General features: G+C 33.4%; 1 protein-coding gene across 22 annotated transcripts in view; it reads left to right on the top strand.

The window, feature by feature from the left end:
- Positions 1–24021, top strand: part of STXBP5L (syntaxin binding protein 5L) — a 422914-nt gene that overhangs the window by 170483 nt on the left and 228410 nt on the right. For all 22 annotated transcript variants that reach the window (XM_067034516.1, XM_067034508.1, XM_067034500.1 and 19 more), the window contains 2 exons: positions 5125–5259; positions 11454–11517. In XM_067034516.1, coding sequence (XP_066890617.1) covers positions 5125–5259; positions 11454–11517 — 199 coding nt within the window. The remainder of the gene's footprint in view (positions 1–5124; positions 5260–11453; positions 11518–24021) is intronic.

Below are 24021 nucleotides of genomic sequence, written 5' to 3'. Positions count from 1 at the left end.
GAGGGAATCTTAGGTTAGCTATCTGTCCCTTTCCCTAGCTGTTTTAGTGCTTCACCTTATCATCATTATTATAACCATCATTAGCTGTTTGGGGGGGGGTACTACATAGCTTTATCCCTACTACTAATTTAGTAATTTAGGTTCTTATCCTAAAACTTGAAGAGTAAGTAAGCAGCAGTCATTCAGCCACAGAACTACATTTCTTAAAATGTAGTTCATGAATTATCTGTATCAGAGTTACCTAGAGAAGTGCTTCCTAAACTTTCATGTATGTGTGACTCACCTGGGGGTTCTTCATAAAATTCAATTTCTAATTCTGGGATTGGGCCTGAGATTCTGGATTTCTACTAAGCTTCCAGGTAACATCCATGCTGCTGGTCTATGGACTTCATTTTGAATAGCAAAATATTTGTTAAAATATCAGTTATATGTTCCATCCCAAGTCCAAGGAGTCACAGTTTGTGTGACTAGAATCTGGGATATGCATTTTATTTTATTTATTTATTTAATTTTTTTTTTTTTTTTTTTCGGTATGCGGGCCTCTCACTGTTGTGGCCTCTCCCGCTGAGGAGCACAGGCTCCGGACGCGCAGGCTCAGCGGCCGTGGCTCACGGGCCTAGCCGCTCTGCGGCATGTGGGATCTTCTCGGACCAGGGCATGAACCCGTGTCCCCTGCATCGGCAGGCGGACTCTCAACCACTGCGCCACCAGGGAAGCCCTGGGATATGCATTTTCATGAGATATTTATCTATGCTAAAAATTTAAGGTTGTTGTTATAATTTAGTAGTTCTTAACTGTGGTTGTGTATCAAAACCACCCAGAAAGAGTTTTAAAACAGTATTCCTAGGTATTACTCCAGAACTACTGAATCGTCATCTCTGGTTTGTATTTTTAATATGCAGAATCATATACCTGATTCTGAGTATAACCAGGTTGTAAAGAATGATTATAAATATTATAGAAGGGACTGGAGCCAGAGTCATCATGCCTGGTACTAGAAGTTTCACCTGGAATCCACACAAAAAATAAGATTAAAATTGAACTATGTTAGAACTTAGTGTGGGGGAAATTTTCAAAACTGAAATCTTCCACTGAATTTTATACAGCATAATTTTTGTAATTTTAAGGCATTTTCCTTTTTACAGTATATTTTTGGCTTGTGTATTGACAGTGTTTCTCAAAATAGGATTTATGGGCATAGTCTTGGGGTTGTGAATTATCCACAGTAATTTATAATCAGACTAATGGAAATATTCTGAATGATTTGAATAAACCCTCTTATGCAAAAATACTGCCATACAATTTCAATATGTGAAGTTATATTTGCATTTATGGTTATGTTGGCACCAAGTAGTAGTATTTTAATTGTTATGGGTTAATAAAAAATCAAAGTGGACTATGCACATGTATTATGTATTCATGCCAAATGATTATAAAATTATGTGATGGTATACTATGGAACAGAATTCAAAGGTATTCAAGTAGAGGCAAGTGGTGAAAGAGAGACACAGAGTAAGTATAGACATAAAAGAACCTGTGGAGTCAGAATCATATCCATATTGTGAGATTGTTTTATTTTTGTAAACGATAATTCATATGTCATGTAAATTAATTGTCATTTGAATTCTAGTTTTATTTGTATTTAATTTTTTTGTTTTATGTATATATGAATCATAAGTATGATAAATTTATTTTTATATATGTTAAAGAAGTTATAAAAGTAAGTCAAAGTGAGGATCAGCAAAAATTTTTTAAAGATCTGTATATTATTCAAGCTTGAGAAACATGTATTTTGTTTATTTAATATGCTTATGTAACAAATATATCAAATTACAGAGTCCTTTGGCCCAATTCAAATACTGTACTGTTTTCTACCTTAGCTTTCCTTGATTTCCCTTACTTGAATTAATCCCTCCCTCCTTTGAACTCTTTATAGCAATTAACACATTTTACTTTTATTTTTCTTACTTGTCAACTTGTCTTTATCTCTCCTGTTAGATGGTATATTTTTTTAAGGAAAAAGATTAGGTATGTTGTAATCAAGGACAGTACTTTTTATAAAGAATTATTCAGTGAAGCTTGAATAAATGGATGAATGGAAGGAAGACTGACAATGTCTTAGATGATTTACTATGAAAGAATGAGTGAATATAGATATAGGAACAATATTATTTTTCCAAGGCCCACATATAATAGAAAATCCTTCATCTTGCAGGTGGTGGTGGTAGAAATACATTATAAATGAAAGTGTAGCTATTAAGTACAATAAATAAAGTTCTATAAGGATATTGATTAGTCACTTATTATGGTTATCAAACATAGCACAAGTTTAATCATGCCCTCTCCTTCACCTATGTCAATCATCTTAAGTAAATCACATTACTTTTTTTTTTAATTGTAAGAGTTAATTTGAGCAAAAATCAATTTGAATTGGGCAGTGCCAACAGAAGTGGTTAAGAGTGCTCCACAGATAGCTAGGGGCAAGACTTTTATAGATAAGACATGAAAGCAAAGCAAAGGATTGGCTATACCTTAAGTAGTTGCTTTATTTAGGAAAGCATAGCTGGCTTTTTGCGAGTGGTTGTCCTTAGGTTTCAGTTTCTTTTTTTTCCTTGCAGTTTTATTGAGGTAAAATGGACATACTGCACTCTATAACTTTAAGGTATACAGCATAATGACTTGACTTACATACATCATGAAGTGATTATGACAGTAAGAAGAGTGAACATCCATAATTTCGTATAGATACTAAATAAAAGAAAAAGTATAATTGACCTACAAACCAATGTTAGTTCCAGGTGCACAACATAGTGATTTGATATTTCTATATATAATGATCACCACGATAAGTTTAGGTATCATCTGTCACCATACAGAGATATTACATTGTTGACTATATTTCCCATGCTATACATTTCATCCCTATGACTCATTTGCTTTGTAACTAGAAGTTGGTACCTCTTAATTTTCTTCAACTAATTCACTCATCCTCCCATCTCCCTCCCCTCTGGCAACCACCTGTTTGTTCTCTGTATCTATAACTCTATTTCTGTTTTGTTATGTTCATTTGTTTTGGTTTTTAGATACCACATATAAGTGAAATCATATAATAGTTATGTTTCTGTCTGGCTTATTTCACTTAGCAAAAGTCCATCCATGTTGTCACAAATGGCAAGATTTCACCATTTTATAGCTGAGTAATATTCCATTTTACATGTATATACCACATGTTCTTTATCCATTCATCTACTGATGGGCACTTACCTTGTTTCTGTATCTTGGCAATTGTCAGTAATGCTGCAATGAACATAGGGGTGCATATATCTTTTCAAATTAGTGTTTTTATTGTTTTACTTTTCAAACTGGGTTCAGATTAATTCTGGGAATCTCTTACTTGTTTAACCACGACCCATCAGTTGGACATAAGATGGACATAAGATTTGGACATAAGATTTGGACATAATTTGGACATAAGATGAAACCCTTTTGTCATAAAGGGTCTAGTTTCTTATCAATAAGAATGAGGAATACAGTAGTGTTGGTTCAAGGAATATTTATATTTCTGTTTGGATCTTCTTCATGTATTCCATTGTTCTTGTACATACTGTAAAGTCTGTCTATATTGGAATTTTGCTGCTTGCTTCAGGTCTCATTACTGAAACCTGGCAGTTCTTAGACTTTTCTTCTTAACCTTATAAATCACCATGTAATATTTAAGTTTGCTCCTTTTCTACCTGAACGCCTGTATTTGTGTCTACTTTAATTGGATTGGTGTTTTTTTCTACCCTCCCAGTATTTAGAAAGGGTGATCATAGATCCTTTTTTAAATGAGCTTCCTCTTTCTACATGGATTGAATTGACAATTGATTGATCATTGCCTAGAAACATGACTATCAAGTTATTTTCTGTGGAACATTATTATCTCTTGGCAACAGCAATTTTAGACTTTAGGTTTTAATCAAAATTGTCCAATGTCATATATCTTATACTTTAATTAGATTGTCAGTTGACTCTGTAAATGTGTATGTAATAACAAGACTTCTAGTTTTTTGGATTGTAGTGTACAAGGTGCCTTCAACAGAATACTTTTGAATAGATAAAGTTTGGTGTAGAGAAAGTCAATGAACCAGATTGAAAATATAAATTTGACATACTGCATGTTCACTCTTATATAAAGGAGGTACAAGATGGAATCCTTTTTAGAATTTACCATTCACTTGCCTTTTATTTTTTCCATAGTTGTGTGTCTGCTTGGCATCAGAATTCTGTTTTGCTCTTCTAACAACTTCCCAGCTCCTTTTCTAAATAAATTTTAGGAAATATTATGATTTAATAACAAGTTCTGAATAACTGTGAACTTATCCTCCCATGTCTTTTTAAGAGTGGTTAAGGAGCCTAAGTAGGCCCAACTAGAAAAAGTGATGATGCTGTGGATAGAAGACTCTGATAAATTCCCAAATTTCATATATAGGAGTCATGGTTGCTTTGGCTATGGAACAGTTTCCCAGAATTGGTCAGAAAGCCCATTGTGAGGATGAAAGCAGAACAAAAGAATAAGGGAATAGTATAATGGATCTCTGACCTTATAAGATTTCTTTATACTACTTAGATGCCAAACATCAGAATAAAAAGTAAATAATTCATTGCCTCATGTAGACAAAGCTACAGACTCTCTGACCTCTGAAATTTATGTTTCATATATACTTAATTTTTATATCAAGTGAAAAACAAACAGTGTAGCATTGTAGAAATATGGCAGTTTTTCAACCAAACAGGAATGGATTTGAATCCCAGTTTTGCCACTTATTAGCTGTCAGTCCTAGGCAAGTAAAAGCAAATATTCTTGTGAAACAAATATATATATGTCTGGAATTGCTATTTTCAGTTAGAAATAATATATATCAATGCCCATGTTAGACACTTATTTAATAGTGGTTGTTTTATCATTATTATTTTTAATAACATACTATTGTTATTTATCCTATAAACTCTAATAACTAAATGCTGAGTATATGGTAAAATTCATTGTTTATATAGGTATTACTATATAATAAGCATAAGGAAAATATAATGCTGACCAGATATAATATTTAGATATTTTAATTGTAATTTTCTTTCTTTCAGAATTACTTACTGTCATCTACCTTTCCAGAGTAAATGGCTCTATGTTGGAACAGAAAGAGGAAATACACATATTGTAAATATTGAATCTTTCATTCTTTCTGGATATGTTATCATGTGGAACAAGGCAATTGAACTGTAAGTTTGAACTTGAATACCACTTTATTTGGATTAAATATATCTTATGGTTATGCAGTATATATATCAAATTGCAGAGTTATTTGAAACATCAATAGCTAATTTATGATGAATTTGAGTGAAAAGTTCACCTAAAATAATTAAAACTCTAAAGGCTTTTAAAAATAGATACTGTAGTATTAACATATGCTAATTTTAGACTTTCCAAATACTGTAAATAATTAAGGGTTATTATGTATGCAAAACTTGATGATAAAATATTAAAGCTTATTCTAAAACTTATACATGAAAATCGTCTCATTTCTTTATAGTCAACCTTAGTATAGCCACTTCCATTGGGAGTGGCAAGTGGATTATGACCACATTTAGCTTTATGTAAAAATAATCATTATCAGTTCACATATTTTTAAATGCTGGTAGTTTATTCTTCACTTGCCTCATTAACGTATTGTTCTGAGTTCCAAGAAGAATCAGTTCATCAGTATCTTTCATGTTGTGATGTATACAGCTCTTTGGGTATGTGGCTGATGGCAATTACCATTTTCATTTGGCACTGATATTTACGTTTCTACACATGTGAAATGTGAAATCCCTCAAATGTGAAACTTCATGGAATTTCCAAGCCATCTTTTGTAGCGTATACAGAGACAATTCTCCTGGTCATGTGTTAATTGGAAAAACAATTTTTCTTTAATGTTTGTGCTCTGTACACATTAGGTCCTTAATAAGGTATGTTTGACTTGAGGTTGGCTCATTCTCTCTCTTTAGTATATATACATTCTAAATTACATAATTATTTTTCTCTAAAACTCTGATTAAAACAGCCTATTTTCATGAAATTTGACTGTGGTCTTTAAAATAAATCTACTATTCCCTATTCTCAATGTTTCAATGTACATGTATATTACTTGATAAGGAAGGTTGTTACTAGTTATATTCTTATTACAATATTCCTCTCATATTATGTCCTAATGAGTTTTTTTAATTAATGATAACTCTTCCTCATTAGATTAAGAACTGCTCCAGGGCAGAGTCCTTTGTTCATTGCTTTTTTTTTCTTCTTATTTGGCTTATTTTGCTGCTTTCCACAGAGTGGCTACTAAATAACTAATAACAGTGAAAATTAGTATGATAAATAGATACAAGTGCTGTTGACTTACAGCTTTCATTTATAATTATAATTGGTATAAGCTATTTTGCTCATATATGTTTTAATATTCTATGTGTATATTTTTAGAAACATTTGTCCGGTAGACAATTATGTGTCTCCCAAAAAGTTATCTATTTTTTTCAGCTATTTGGGAAAGGCTTTTCCCCTTATAATCTTAGTTCTATAAATAGGGCTGAACTTAATATTTGTTTTCATAATATTGTTTTGGGATATTGATAAAGTAAACTTGAGAGATCAAATATAGAGACTTTATATAAATTTAATATTAGTACAAAGAGTAATAGGTGTATCATTTGTGGTCAGTTCAGTGCTGATAAAGTAATTAAGAAGAGTTTTTTATCTAAACAGATCAAATATTTCACCACACTTGCAGTGTTGTTTCTATATTCATTTACTTAACAAATCTTTTTCATAGTTCAGATTAATAGTACCAGAACTATGACTTACACCCTATATGTATTTACATAGTCCATACTTTATGATTTCAGAACTAATGAAGATTTTAAAATGTATATTATAAAGGAGGGTAAAATTAGGAGAAATTAAGGAAATAAAATAAGGCATTTTATTTTTTCATAATATGTTCTTACGCATGTGATTCTGAATAGAATCTCCCATTTATATAAATCCGGTGTTTTATAGAGTTGTATGTGCCTCTGAAAATGACTTTGAAATATCCTCAAGAAATCATTAGTAGCCACCTTATCTCCTGACTGTTTCTTGCTTTATTTAGACCAGATTTCCCAAAGTCTTTTCCATGAAATTATAGTCCTACTCTGATAGATATACTTTTAAATGCCAACTTCCAATCTCCCTGAGCAGTCAGTCTTTTAATTGCTCTCTACCTCTTGAGATACATTAGAAAATGCATTCCACTTATTAATATGTGTTAAGGGTATGGGACAATAATAAAATACGTACTTAATTGAGAAGAATCATTTTATAATTAGAAATTTAAACAAATTTTAACAGTACATGTTTTAAGTGTGAGAAATGCAGAATTATCTTTGAGCTATATGAGATTATTTCTATTTTAAGTTCTTACTTGAAATACTTTTCATTCAATGTTTGTTATTTTTTTAGCTTGTTTGTATTTTTAGTGAAGTCTCCTAATTGTAATTGTAGGCAGTTCCCATAATTACAATTGTTTGTGTTCCCATAATGTGTATATTGGTTATTTGGGAACTGGAAGCCATTTATGTGATGTTTGTAGAAACGGTAATGTTTATAGAATACCTTATAAAATAGTAGTATAGAACAAAACTGACATTAAAAATTTTTATATGGGAAAATATGTTCCAGGTTATAGCACAGAAATAGCTGTTTCTGAAGGACAGCCCTAGCTTTAAAAGAAAAAAGAATAAGCAGTTTTTTCTACATGTGATTAAAAATTTGAGCATGAAATTTAGAACTAAATCATAGATGTAAGGCATACAGTCTTCAAATATATTTATTGAGCACTATGATATGCTAGCTCCTGGAAACAAGTATAAACTGGGAAGACATAGTTTCTCTCCTCTCGAGATTCTAGTGTAATAAAGGTGAGATTAATAAAAAGACAATTACAATATATTGGAAATATAAAGTGAAAATTCTATAAGAAGGATACCTAATATAGACATGAAGTCTCAAAGAAGTATTTGTGAAGGAAGTTACATCCATGAGATCTGAAGGATGAGTTTCAGTTAGGTGAGTGGAGAATTGGAGGAGAGGGCTTCCAGGAAGAGGGAACAGAAGTTTTAAAGGATAGAATGTGAGAGTTTTTGTTCCATGCACAGAAATTTTAAGTAGTTTAGTTGGTTGGAAAGGCTGGGGGAAAGGATGGCAAGAGATAAAGTTGAGAAAATAATAAAAATATATAGTATGACAGGCTTGTAAGCCAGTTTGAGCATTTAGACTTTATCTAAGGTCGGGAGCTAGATTTTGAAGAGTTTTAAGCAAAGAATTGACTTGACCAAATTTGCATTTAGGGAGTCCACTCTGAATGCCGGTATGGAGAAATCATTGAAAAGAGAAAAGACTGTATTCTTGGTAAAAATTAGGGTGGATTTAGGAGTGAAGATAAGCTGACATATTAAAGAAATAGTTACAAGATAGAAGAGGCAATACTTGGGTATTGTGGGAAGATGTAAGAATAATATATTAAGAATTAAGAGTGACCTGAAGTGTTTGGCCTGAGTAACTGTGTTGATAAGGGTGCTATTTAGTGAAAGAATGAAGGAGATTGAGTAGGTTGGGAGTAAAATAATGAGTTCAATTTTAGGTAGGTTGAGTTGTATGTGTTATTAAATTATTCAAATGGAATTGGTATGGGAGAATGGTAGGACGTGGGATATATGGATCTGAACCTAATGAGATCAGAATTTACATGGTCATTGAAACTGTAAGAATATTTGAGATTGTGCATGAAAAGTATATGTAAATGAGGTAGCAAACTTGTAGACAGTGAACCAATTCTGACTCACAGATATGTTTTGTTTGCCCATCAGAGTATTTAAATATATGCTGAATTATTAGTTTCCAATATTTAAGAACTGGTAGAGATAAAAATTTGGATTTCCACCTTTTCATGAAAAAAATTCCTGATGAAACAATCCCAGTCCAGTATTCTTGCATGGCAGTCAGTAATCAACAGGAACTAACGACTTTCCATTTGTAGGTAGGTAATGTGCTATCCAGTTTGGCACAGTTCTTATTCAGCCTGTTGAACTCATTTGCAATACCTGCCTGGCTCCTGTGGGCTCTTGAATTCGTGATCATGTATAATATGGGAATACATTGCAGTCTAGGACAGAATACAAAGGAATACCAGTATTTAAGATAAAGGAAGAGAAAGTCCACGAACTATCGAGAAGCCATTCTGGTGAATGAGAGGAAGAGAAATAAATAAGGATATTAGAAAAATTGTTTAGATGACTATCCCATGAATTTAATTTCATTGATAATTCTATCTAAAGTAATTTTTATGGGATTTATAGAATCCAGAGTACACAGTTGCTTTTTAAAGTCAATTTCTAATGGCCGTAAATTTTGCAAGTAATGCTTGGTAGTTTTTGGAAATTTAATGTTAGGGAAAAAGTCAGAAAAAAAAATCAAAATGTTAACAGTCATATCTAAGCAGTGAAATAATATGAGAGATTCTTCCTCTGAACTTGTGTTATCTTCTGAGTTTCAAGGTTGGGTTTTTTTTTTTTTTACAATTAAAAAAAGTTTCTTCTATACTCTGAAAAAGTTATTACAAATAACTGAAGATTAATTGTAGATATTTTTCCTGAACTTCAGTGTTTTATAGAGTCATAAGCTAAATGGAAGGGTCTTTCATAAGGTCTAACTAGTGTTTTTCAAAGTGTATTTCAGTGATTCCCTCAATAGAGGATCAATGAAAAAGGATTCTATGGACCAAAATTTTGGAAAATATTGAAGATTTGCAATGGTGATTTGCATATTATGGCTTTAAGAAGTTCTGTAAAAGAAATTTAATTCAATATTATTAAATAAAAATATTTAATTTTAATTCAAGGTTTCCCAAACTTTTTTTTTTTTTATATAGGACAGTCTTTATGTGAAACACCTTATATATATTCACTAGTTTATCATGGAGTACACTTTGGGTATTTGTTGTTCCAGTCAAACCCAAAAGACAGGGTTTTTGGTTTGTTGGATGCTATTAGTTACCAAAAGATAATTGAAGGACATTGTCTTTTATCAGAGGCATTTATACTGTAATAAAGCACTGCATTTATATGTGATTAATATATTGCATATAAACTTAAAAGAACTGCAAAAAACCCTGTAAATGTTTTGTGAAGGCTTTTCTTCTTGCACATATCCTAGAATGCAAATAGTAACTCTAATTTCTAATTATTCCAATGATTTACAACAATCATAATACATACTATTTATTGAGTACTATGATTTGGCATTCTGTTAGATGCTATATGTATATTTTAAGCCTCACAATTATTCAGTAGGTACACTGCTATCATCTCCATTTTTAAGTGAGAAAATTTAGGATAAAGCCACTAACAATATCTAATAAATATGTATTTATTTTTCTGAGTTACTCTGGGGAGTCAGTAACTAGGGAACCTGGAGTTACTTAATTTGTCACTTTTGTCTGAGTCCAAAGAGTTTCTAAAATTTAAATCTTCATTATTGTTTTGTGCAGAATATTTGATGATTTTCATGTGTGCTTAAGAAATAAATTATAAATATGTCAATATACTTATATTAGGGTTAATCTGGCACAATTAGGTCATTGAAGAAAGGATTTGGAAAAATGAGCAATAATAAATCTATGTCATATCCATTCATGTCATATTTAACCATGACATATCCATACTCAATGGTGACATCAGTTAAAGTAGGAAATATAAAAGAAACATGCCAGATATTAGAATAGAATAAATTCAAAGTCAGATTAACAGAGCAAAGATCCCTTTAACAATATGCTCTTACACTATTATTGATTACCCTAGTTAACCAGATAAATGAGACATAACCAGTGAACTAGGTTTCCCTAGTTGCTCAGTTTTCTGTAAGATGGCTATCAATAGAAAGAGTCTATTTGTAAATAAAAGGAGCCACTGTACTTTCCTTTAGGAGAAAAATCAGAGATTTCTTGTCAAAGGAAATTTTAAATTTGGTGTGTAATTTGCAGTTTGGTTGAAACAGGTTTGCAGCATCAGCCTTGTGGCTGTATAAGTAAAACTTCATTCTCAAATTTTCAGAGAACCAGATCTGGCAACAAACATATAAGCATATAAGATAATAAAGAATCCCATTGTTACGTGGATCTATGTTCTTAAACCTGATTTTTTAAAAATAGACCTACTTTAATAGAGTTAGTTGGAGAAAGAAAAGTAGTCTTAAAGAAAAACAGCCAAAGACTCAAATCAGTGTAAGCTAAACTCCAGAATATTGGGAGTGTATTCCAGTATAATCTTAATTTCTTTGTTTCAGTCTCTAATGGTAAGGTGTTTTAATGTTTTTTTTTAATTACTCTTCTGAATTGATTTAACAGATCCACAAAGACTCATCCAGGTCCAGTTGTACATTTAAGTGATAGTCCAAGAGATGAAGGGAAAGTGAGTATTACAATACCACTATTCTTGAATTTATTTTCCTTATTCTTGAATAAAGGTGTTTCTTACTATTATTTTATACCTAATATCTAGCACAGTGCATTCAGTGTAATCTAAAATTAAAATATGTTGAATGAATGAATGAGCAAATAAATGAATGAACATATTATTTACACTAATAATGGTCCCAAATTGAGTCTTTAGTTTCACCTAAAGTTGATATTTAATTCTAGAATTTTGAGGAAGGCATGTAACACATAGAACAACTTTAATTTTCAAATATTCAATGCCTGAAGTTAAAAATATTGTCAATATCATTAATCATTGGCCCCTGATATTCAGTAATGGTAATGATAAATGACCAATATTAAATAATCATAAATTAGCTAATCTTAATTTTATAAATAGGTAATAATATAGAAAATGTTCTAAGATTACAGAAATAATCCTTATTAATTTTGATTATTCATAATTTTCCTTTAATTATGAGAAACAAAGTTGATAACATGAAAATCTCTAGTGTCACTTTCATCATAAATATTATCTCTTCAAGTATATAATTTTTGCTAAGTACTATATAAAACACCTAAATAAATTATTTATTATAGGTTTGGTTCTTTATTTTTAAATGATAGAAACTGAATTAGCCTAATAAATATTGAACCTGAAAGACAAGTCCCCCGATGGTAAGAGAAAGAACACTGAATTTCTTCAAACTGATTTATAAATACAGTGTAATTCCAATCAAGTGTCATTAGAATTTACTTTTTTAATTGAGGTATAGTTGATTTATATTATTATATTAGTTTCAGGTGTAAAACATAGTGATTAAGTATGTTTACAGATTATGCTCCATTCAAAGTTATTGAAAGATAATGGCTCTAATTCCCTGCATCTCTTAATCCCATACCCCTAACTTGCCCCTCCTCCCTTCCCGCTCCCATCTGGTAATCACTAGTTTATTCTCTATATCTGTGAATCTGTTTCTGTTTTGCTATATACACTCATTTGTATTATTTTTTTAGATTCCAAATATAAGTGATATATATTTTTGTGTTTGAATAATTTCACTAAGCATAATATTCTCTAGGTCCATCCATGTTGCTGCAAATGGCAGGATTTCATTCCTTTTTATGGCTAAATAATATTTAATTGTGCATATATGTACATATACCACATCATTTTTATCTGTTCATCTGTTCATGGGCACTTGGGTTGCTTCCGTATCTTAGCTATTGTAAATAACGCTGCTATGAAGATTGGGGTACATGTATTTTTTTGAATTGGTGTTTTCATTTTCTTAAGATATATACCCAGGAGTGGAATTGCTGGATCATATGGTTATTCTATTTTTAGTTTTTTGAGAAACCTCCTTACTGTTTTCCATAGTGGCTACAACAATTTACATTCCCACCAACAATGTACAAGAGTTCCATTTTTTCCACATCCTCTCCAACATTTGTTATTTATGGACTTTTTAAAAAATAGCTTTTTAAAAAATTTATTTAATTTATTATTTATTTATTTTTGGCTGCTTTGGGTCTTCATTGTTGCACATGGGCTTTCTCTAGTCATGGTGAGCAGGGGCTACTCTTGGTTGCGGTGCATGGGCTTCTCATTGTGGTGACTTGTTGCGGGGCACAGGCTCTAGGCGATGGACTTCAGTAGTTGTGGTGCATGGGCTCAGTAGTTGTGGCTCATGGGCTCTAGAGCACAGGCTCAGTAGTTGTGGCACACGGGCTTAGGTGCTCTGCTGCATGTAGGATCTTCCTGGACCAGGGCTTGAACCCGCATCCCCTGCATTGGCAGGCAGATTCTTAACCACTGTGCCACCAGGGAAGCCCTATTTATGGACTTTTTGATGACAGCCATTCTCACAGGTATGAGGTGATATCTCATTGTGGTTTTGATTTGCATTTCTCTGATAATGAGCAATGTTGAGCATAATTAGCAATGTCATGTGCCTGTTGGCCATCTGTAAGTCTTCCTTGGAAAAATGTCTATTCAGGTCTACCCATTTTTTAATCACATTGTTTGTTTTTAAATATTGAGTTGTATGAGCTGTTTATATATTTTGAATATCAGCCTCTTGTCAGCCATAACATTTACAGATATTTTCTCCCATACTATAGGTTGTCTTTTCATTTTGTCAATGGTTTCCTTAGCTGTTCAAAAGCTTTTAAATTTAATTAGACCCCATTTGTTTATTTTTGCTTTGTTTCTTTTGCCTTAGGAGGCAGATCCAAAAAATATTGCTACAATTTATGTCAAGAGTGTTCTGCCTATGTTTTCTTCCAGGAGTCTTATGGTTTCAGGTCTTATATTTAGGTCTTTAATCCATTTTGAGTTTATTTTTGTATATGGTGTGAGGAAATGTTCCAATCTCATTGTTCTACATGTAGCTCTCCAGTTTTCCCAGAACCACTTGTTGAAGAGACTGTCTTTTCTCCATTTTATATTTTTACCTTCTGTGCCATAGATTAATTGACCATAGGTACAAGGGTTTACTTCTGGAATCTCTATTCTTTTTCATTGATGTATGTGTCTTGTTTTGTGACAGTACCATACTTTTTCATTACTGTAGCATTGTAGTACAATCTGAAGTCTTGGAACATGATACCTCCAGCTTTGTTCTTTTTTTTCCAAGATTGCTTTGGCAATTTAGAATCTTTTGTGATTCTATATGAATTTTAGGATATTTGTTCTAGTTTTGTGAAAAATGCCTTCGGTATTTTGATAGGGATTGCATTAAATCTGTATATTGCTTTGGGTGTATAGACATTTTAACATAATTAATTTTTCCAATTCAAGAGCACAGGATATCAGTTTCTTTGTATCGTTCTCAGTTTCCTTTATCAATGTTTTAAATTTTTCAGAGTGTAGATATTTTATCCCCTTGATTGTTTATTTCTAGGTATTCTTTTTGATTAGATTTTAAATAGGATTGTGTTTTTACTTTCTCTGTCTGATAGTTCATTGTTAGTGTATAGGAAAGCAATAGATTTCTATATATTAATCTTGTATCCTACAATTTTGTTAAATTTGTTTATTCTAACAGTTTTGGGGTGGAGACTCTAGGATTTTCTATATAAAGTGTCATGTCATCTGCAAATAGTGACAGTTACTATTTCTTCCCTTCCAATTTGAATTCCTTTTAATTCTTTTTCTTGTCTGATTCCTACAGCTAGGACTTCTAATACTATGTTAAATAGAAATGGCAAGAGTGGATATCCTTGTCTTATTCCTGAATTTATAGGAAAGGCTTTCAGCTTTTCACTGTTGAGCTGATGTTAGCTGTGGGTTTGTTATAAAGGGCCTTTATTATGTTGAGGATAGATCAAAAGCTAAGCCAGAAAACAAGTCTCAACAAACTTAAGAGGATGGAAATTATACCGAACATTTTTTCAAACCACAACAGTATGAAAGTAGAAATCAATTACAAAGAGAAAAATGGGAAGAGAACAAACATGTGGAGACTTAACAACATGCTACCAAAAAACCAATGGGTCAATGAGTAGATCAAAAATACCTTGAGACAAATGAAAATGGAAACACCACACTCCAAAATCAGTGGAATACAACAAAAGCAGTTCTAAGAGGGAAGTTTTTAGTGATATAGGCTTTCATAACAAGAAAAATCTCAAACAATCTAACCTACCACCTAAAGGAATTAGAAAAAGAGAAAGAAACAAAGTCCAAAGTTAGTAGAAGGAAAGAAATAATAAAGATCAGAGAGGAAATACATAAAATAGAGATTAAAAAACAATAGAAAAGATCAGTGAAACCAAGAGCTGTTTTTTTGTAAAGGTAAACAAAATTGATAATCCTTTAGCCAGGCTCACCAAGAAGAAAAGAGAGATGACCCAAATAAACAAAATGAGAAATTAGAGAGGAGAAATAACAACCAATACCACAGAGACACAAAAAAATCATGAGAGAATACTACATACAGAATAATAAGATAATAATACAACAGTTATATGCCAACAAATTGGACAACCTAGATGAAATGGACAAATTTCTAGAAACATACAACCTACCAGGACCAAATCAAGAAGAAACATAATTTGAACAGACCAGTCACTAGGAGTGAAGTTGAATTTGTAATTTTAAAAAAAGAAACCTCGCAGCAAAAAAGTCTAGGATTGGACAGCTTCATAGGAAAATTCTGACAAACATATAAAGAAGACTTGTACCTATCATTCCCAAACTATTGCAAAAAAATTGAAGAGGACGGAACACTCCAAAAATCATTCTCCTAGTCTAGCACTACCCTGATACCAAAACCCGTAAAAGACATTACAAAAAAAAGAAAATTACAGTCCAATATCTCTGATGGATATACATGTAAAAATCCTCAACAAAATATTAGGAAACGGAATCCAACAGTGTGTAAAAAAGATCATACACTATGATCAAATGGGATTTATTCCAGGAATGCAAGGATGGTTCAACATTTGCAAATCCATTGATGTGATACACAACATTAACAAAAGGAAAAATAAAAATCACATGATCATTTCAATAGATGCAGAAAAAAGCATTTGGCAAAATTCAACATCCTTTCATGAAAAGAACTCTCATCAAAGTGGGTATAGAGAATTTACTTACATTTTTAAAGAATTTACAAGCTGATTTTAAAATTCATAAGAAAAATGAAATGTTTAAGAATAGGCAAAACATTTTTTCAGAATGAATAACATTGTGATATTGGTACAGGGGAATATAAGACCAATAGATCTGAACAGATATTCCAGAAATGTTTCAGGTGTTTGGGAGAATTTTGTATATTTTGAGAAGATGTTTCAGGGTATGATAAACTATTGAATAAATGGCTTTGGCCAATTAGTATCCATTTTAGAAAAAAATGTAAGACCTCTACCTTATACCATTCACAGAAGTAAATTCCAGATGGAGAAAATACACAAATGTTCAAATAGCAACTCAGACTTTTAGAAGAAACAATAAGAAACAGGTTGTTACCGTGGAGTAGGGACCTCCTTAGAAAAGCTTTAAGGAATATACCATAACATGACAATCATGATAAGAGACAGGCAACAAAGTGGGAGACAGTGTTTTCTAGATATATAGCAGGCAAATAATGAGTATGCAAAATATATAAAGATCTTTTGCTGAATCCTCATCTTTCATAATAGGAAATCAATAGATAATGTCTAATTAATAAATCAAGAAATGGCATTATAAATATAATTAGAAATATGAAACTAAGTCTACTAGAAAAGATGATTTTAAGAGTTGAAGGTGTGGTTGCCTCTTACCTCTGAAGATAAGGGTTTGGCAGTGAGGAGGAACCAGCCTCATTAGTAATCACTAGGGAAATGCAGTATGCCCCTTGTCCCCCATTAGACTGGCAAAATATTAAAAATATTAATAATATCAGGTAATGGAAAAGGCATTGAAAAATGGGCATCTAGATACAGCAATCATGAGTATACATACCAGTATCGGCAATTTGTTATCAACATTTAAAACCTGTTGATAGATAGAAAATCCATTTCAGATATCTATCCTATTTATATGACCAAAGGGCAAAATACTGAAAACAGCCTAACGATCTATTAGTAGAAAATTGAATAAATGAATGATGATGTATACATACTGTGGAAGGCAGTGGTGATAAGGAAAGTTCTTCAAGCCACATTTTTATTATTATTATTATTTTTTATTTTTATTTTTTTTTGCAGTATGCGAGCCTCTCACTGTTGTGGCCTCTCCCATTGCGGAGCACAGGCTCCGGAAGCGCAGGCTTAGTCAGTGGCCATGGCTCACAGGCCCAGCTGCTCCGCGGCACGTGGGATCTTCCCGGACCGGGGCACGAACCTGTGTCCTCTGCATCGGCAGGTGGATTCTCAACCACTGCGCCACCAGGGAAGCCCCAAGCCACATTTTTAAAAGAAAAGATGCAGAACACTAAGTGTAGTATAAAACCACTTGAATAATGAATTTGTGTTTTTACTTACATATTCAAATACTCAAGGAAAAAAGCCTAAAAGGAAATGCATAAATCTGGGGAGGATACTAGTGATTAGAATTGTGGAAAATGGTCAAAGTTATTCTTATTTTACTTGTGTTGTTCAAATTTTTATGAAGGAATATAATGCGTGTTAATTGTGTAATTAAAAATTAAAAGGAATGCAAAATAAATTAGTATTACAGGCAGAAGACTGTGTTTGAATTGTGGCTCCACTGCTTATTAGCATATAACCTTGAATAAATCACTTGATTTCCTTTTGATTAGTTTTTCCATCCATAGCCTTTTGTCACATACAAATTCTTGATTTGAATGTACTCAGCCTTTTCAGTCTTTTTATTTGACTCCTACATTTTGTTTGTTACCCAGTAGATCTTCCCCTTCCTGAGGGAAAATATAATTCTATTTTTTCTATCAGTTTTAAGGCTTTCCATTTCACAATTCGATTTTAATCTATGTGTAATTTACTTTATGTTGGTTTGAAATAAGGGTATACTTTCACTTGTACATATAAATAATTCATTTATTGAATAGTCAGTTCAGTTTCCACTGATTTATAAGGAAATCTCACATATATCAAGTTCCCATATTTGGGTGGGTCTTTTTCTGGATTTTTTTCTCTGTTGCATTGATATATTTATCTATTATTCTACTGATAGCACACTTTATTAATTATAATAACTTTACAAAATATCTTGATATTTGGTAGGTCTCCCCTTCTCCCTCTCTCATCTTGGCTTTTTATGACCATTTATTCTGCTATATGAATTTTAGGATTAGTTTATCAAGCTCTATGTAAATCCTTGTTGGTATTTTGTTTGAAACTTGAACATATTGATGAATTTAGAGGAGATTTACATAATTAAGACATGAGTGTTCCATCTTTCCATCTTATAAACATGATATATTTACTTTGGCTTTCTTTTATGTTTTTTATATGGCTTTATAACTTGTTCATGAAAGTCATACATATCTTTTGTTACCTTAAATTTAAGTATCTTATAGATTTTATTGCTCTTATGAATTAGTTTTCTTAAAATCAGTTTCATAATTAATTGTTAGTGTATAATATATTGTTCATTTTTGTTATTTTATATTTGACTACATCACAGAATGTTTTGTTTTTAGTAGTTGTCTTTAGATTATCTGAAATATTTTGTGTATAAAAGCATAGCAATTGTAGACAAATTTTGTTTCATATATATGTTGATGGAAAATTAACCAATAGTCAATTTTTGAAAGAGATGGAAAATATTATTCTAGCCAAATTGAAGACTATAACCTGGGAACACCTTTTCAGAAAACTCTGAGAACTGTTCCACTTATTAGAGGTCAAAGCACAGTTATATAGGTTTTTGAGACAGAGGGCTATACACTTAATGATGTAGATAGTTTACACAATCCAGATATGCAAGTACAAAGTGATGGGTCATTGTGACCCTTTACAAGATTAAAAAGGAATGTTATCTTTTAAGGAGTTGTCTAGTTGGTGCTAGGAGAATGTTGCTCTTTATCGTTGAGCAGGTATTTCTGCCGATGGGGGGGGTGGTCAATGCGTAATGCAGGTGCACAAAACACAGTAGAGGGGAGAGAGGAGGCCAAAGGGCAGGAAGAATTTTTGTGTTTAAATTTCCCTTGACTTGCCTTAAAATATATATATTATATATATATTTGTTTTGTTGGATAGGAACCCAGTGTAGTGCTGAATATAAATTGTTTTAATGGGAACTTTCTTTTGTTTCTAACTGCAAAGCAAATGCCTCCAAGATTTCAACTTTAAGATGTTTGCTGCAGGCCTTTGATTGATGAAGTCAGAAAGTTTCCACCTCTTTCCAGTATTCCAAGGGCTTTACATTATGAATGGTGTGGAACTTTATTTAATGCTTTTATACAGTATCAAGATGTGTTTTGTACCAGTCTCAGCCTATTGATAAAGATGGTATTGACAGTGATAGTAGAAATGCCTGGTGACACTCAATTGGGTGAGTCTTCACAAATGTTAACCCTTTTGAAGCCAGTGTTGTGGCTGGAACAGCCCTTGTGATTCTTACTATGATTGCAAGATGCACCTCAGCAACAACCATCTGAGAACTTTGAAAAACATGGTTTATTACTCATAGCTCCTGGAGAGTACATGGCATGCCTGGGGCCACACAGGGATGTCCGTGGTCAGGGAGAGAGGGAGATAGGGAGGGGGAGAGAGAGAGAGAGAAAACATGGACCTGGAGTTTTATTGAGATCAGAGTGGGATGCCTATGGTTTTGCAGGTTCACTTTATTGGTGAATTTAAAACAAGAGGAGGAATTAAAGTGCAAGAAGGGAAATGCAAGCAGTCAGTCAAATGGCCAGTTTATCTAAGTCAACCAGAGCTTTCTTAAGAAAAAAAAAAAAAAAAGGAAACTTCCTGGGTGGCTCATCCTGGCTCCTTATCTAGTTGTTTAGCTGGCAATGGGTTTATTTCAGATGGAGGGCTTTGCAATAGATGCCTCAGTAATCAAAAGCTTAGTGTCAGGCACTTATATTACAATTTAAAAAGCTAACTGTCAGGTACTTATACTACAAAATGACTGTTCCTTAATTATTTGTTGAAATTTGTAAATAGATTTTCTAATGTAAACATTTTTGCATTTCTGGGATAAATTCAACCTGGAAGGGGAAAGCTTTCATGGCGGCTTGTTGGTGAGGTGAAAGAAGGAACAAATTACTGATGTTAAGGTTCCTGCTGAAACAAAGTAGTATCATAAAATCAGAAAATAGAACCCCCGTCCCTGAGACACCCTTTACTAAAGAAACTGCATATTAGTCTATGAAATACAAGAGGGTGCTCTTGGACTGAGAGGTGCCTGTATTGGGCATGTTACTGTGTACATCTCCTTGGATTCTCTCAGTTTTGCTTATCTCTCAAACCCTTGGCTGCTTGCTTCATCTCAGTTTTGGCAGGGTTAATCAGCTTCATGCAGTACTACTTTTGAAGCTGACTGGCTATACCCAGAGTCTTTGGCTCCTCTCTTTAATTCTGGATTTAGATAATGTGCCATACTGTAAGGCATGAGATCTGGCTTCCCTAACAGATGCCAAAGGGGTCAAATGACACAGCCCTGGAGTGAAGGGGTGTTAATTTTCCATGGAGAAAACCTTGACCAATATTATTAGACAAGATACAAGAAATAAATTCTCCCTCCCTTCCTTCCTATGGTTGGGCTATTCTGAATCATGGTTTTTCCCTGTAAGCTGTTAGAGACATCCTGCAAGCCAAGTAAATACACCTGCTAGGTTATTGGCTATGTCTCTTCTGCTTCTCCCCAAGAAATAATGGTTAGTATGATAATGAATCATCTTTTAGTTATTTGCTTTACTTCACTTTTCCTTTATTATTGCAGCCCTGAGATTATACTTCTTAGTGAAACATTAGCACTTAGGCCTTGCCTCAGTCTATTTTCTACAGAATCCCGGTTAAGACAGTAGTATCAGAATTGTTCTAGATCAGGGATAGGAAACTGTAGCCCATGGGACAAATCTAGTGTACTGCCTGTTTTTGTAAAATGATTTCTTGGAACACAGCCATGCTCATGCATTAACATGTTTTTCTGTGGTTGTTTTCTTACTACAAAAGCAAAGCTGAACAGTTGTGACAGAACTATATGCCTGCAAAGCCTAACATATTTGCTCTCTATCCCTGCATAAAAAGTTTGTTGACCCCTCTTCTAGACTGTAGACCTTCAAGATGAGATTTTGGAGTTGGGTTATCTCCTATCTAAAATCAAAGGACCCAGTGAAGGTGTCAAGTGAAGTATTAAACCCTATCATATGGTGACATCAAAATTACTAAAACATTCTCCTTTGATTAATTAGGATGAGGGGATAATGGAAAGGCAAGCCAACAGGAGATTGAATATTTGTGGTGCTTAATTCATAAAGGGCAATGATAATTATAATGATGGTGGAGTAAAATAGCTTGCTTTGATGCCACTTGTATTAGTTTCTATTCCAATTTAAATTATGACAAATTTGGTAGTTTGAAACAACACAAATGTATTGTCTTACAGTTCTATAGGCCAGAAGTCCAACACAGGTCTCACTGGGATAAAATCAAAATACTACAGGGTTGCATTACTTTCTGGTAGCTCTAGAGGAGAACATTTTCTTGCCTTTTTCAGATTTTATAGGCTTTACACATTTCTAAGCTTGTAGCCACCTTCCTCCATTTATAAAGACAATAATCTAGCATCTCTTTGACTTCCTTTCATCATCAAACCTCTTTCTAACCACATCTGGGAAAGGTTCATCACTGTTAAGGACTCGTATGTTCAGATTGGGCCCACTTGGATAATCTGGGATACTCTCTACATCTCAACAAACCTTAATTACATCCAAAAAGTCTTTTTTGTCATATCAGATAATATATTTATGGGTTCTGAGGATTAAGGCATAGACAGCTTTGGAGGGAGCATTATTTCACCTACCAAAACACAGGAGACTGTGTGAAAATGAAATGATCAACTTAGAACAGTTCATTACTGATTTAAGGCTTTCCAGAGGCCCTCTAAAACAACTTTAAAGGAACTCTTAACTTCTGCAGCTCTAGGGCAGACTGTGCTAAAAATAGGCCCAGGATCTTTTTATAAGAAGACTAACCACATAGTTTGAAAGGTCTTATTTGTTAAAGTCAAAGCCCTAATAGGAAAGAGTATGACCCTGACATCTGGTATAGCTTTCTAGGGCTGCCATAACAACCTTGTATAAACTGGGTAGCTTAAAACGACAGAAATTTACTAATTCACAGTTTGCACGCCAGAAGTCTGAAGTCAAGGTCTTGGTTGGGCCATTCTCTCTCTGAAGGCTCTGGAAGAGAATCCTTCCTTGCCTTTCCAGCTTCCAGTGCCTCCTAATGTTCCTTGATTTTTGGCAGGATAACTCCAATCTCGTTCTTTGTCTTTACATGGCCTTCTCCTCTGTGTCTCTGTATCCTCTCTTCTTCTTTTATAAGGACACCAGTCATTTGATTTTAGGGCCCACCCTAAATTAAGGATGATTTTGTCGCAAAATTCTTAACTAATTACATCTGCCAAAGACCCTATTTCCAAGTAAGGACACTTTCTGAGGTCTTCCAACTCTCATCTGGTGAGCAGAAGTGGCAAGTAGCTATATAGCTCATAAGATTCATATGTCAGAGACTCATGTGTCATAAGGCCTTATGCCATAAATATCTAGGACCTGGCCCTATATGTGATGATTTTGAAGATCTAATGGTCTGGGGATGGAGGGGCATCTCCTCTAAGGTAAAATGTAAGCTTTTGTATTTCTCCTTATTAAGAAAGTGTCATGTCACTTGGTGGGTGCTTTTGGATTTGGATAATAGTATATAAGGCCCTAGAAATTATTGTTCCAAATCAATTTTTTAGGTTATCCAAAATTCTGCCACTTTTCAGTGGAGCCTAGAGAAAAAAAGGTCTCTTCCCTAAGTCCAAGTGCAGCCTGCCCTGCCATTTGGTATCTATGATCTGCTAGAGCTTAATGTATTTGGTAGTTAAGAACACTCTATTGGAAAGCCCCATAAGAGAGGAACAACAGCTGCCCTCCATTTTCAAAGTAACTTCTGGTATGCTAATGGACCCTTGTGGAGATGGAACACCTAACGATGGGACACCAAGTGACTGTGACTTCACCTGTCCAGCATGAGTTGGATGTCATCATATTCATTGATTCCTAGGATTGAGTGAGGGATGTGACAGTCCATTTTATAATGGAAGAGGTATATTTGGGAAATCAGCCTTGAACTGTCCAAAAGGCCTAATAAGTAAATTGGATAAATGGGGAACCAAGAATTCCTATGTTGCAACAATGCCTTTCTCTCAACCCACATATATGGTCTTATGGAGTAGGAGGGGAATATCTAAAGCCAACTAATGGAGTAGAATAGAATTCAGGCCTGGTTCACAGACAGGGTCAGATGATTGGTTGGTACTATCTGGGCAAGGAGTACCACTCAATTACGTCTCCACTTAGGGGGTGACATGGAGTGACCTGATGAAGAAAAATCCTTACAGTGCATAGATCCTCACACAATATACTTGATTGTGCATTTCATATCAAGAATGAAACACAATAATAAAAAAATCCAGAAACAAAAATTTCCATTCGGTGGGAATGTACATTGATGCAACCACTATGGAAAGCATAGTGGTTTTCCACTATGAAGGCGCCTCAAAAAATTAAAAATAAATAGATCTTGTAATTCCACTCCTGGATATTTATCCAAAGAAAGCATAGACACTAATTAGAAAGGATATGTGCACCTCTCTGTTTATTGCAGCATTATTTACAATAGGCAAGGTTTGGAAGCAACCCAAGTGCCCATTAATAGATGAAAGGATTAAGATGTGGTATACACACACACACACACACACACACACACACACAGAGGAATATTTCTCAGTCATAAAAGGAATGAAATCTTGTCATTTGCAACAACATGGGTAGACCTAGAGTGTATCATGCTAAGTGAAATAAGTCAG

This window comes from Kogia breviceps, chromosome 5 (genome assembly GCF_026419965.1).
Source record: "Kogia breviceps isolate mKogBre1 chromosome 5, mKogBre1 haplotype 1, whole genome shotgun sequence".
In the NCBI taxonomy this organism is placed as follows: Eukaryota; Metazoa; Chordata; class Mammalia; order Artiodactyla; family Physeteridae; genus Kogia; species Kogia breviceps.
This window is presented reverse-complemented; position numbering and strand designations above follow the sequence as displayed.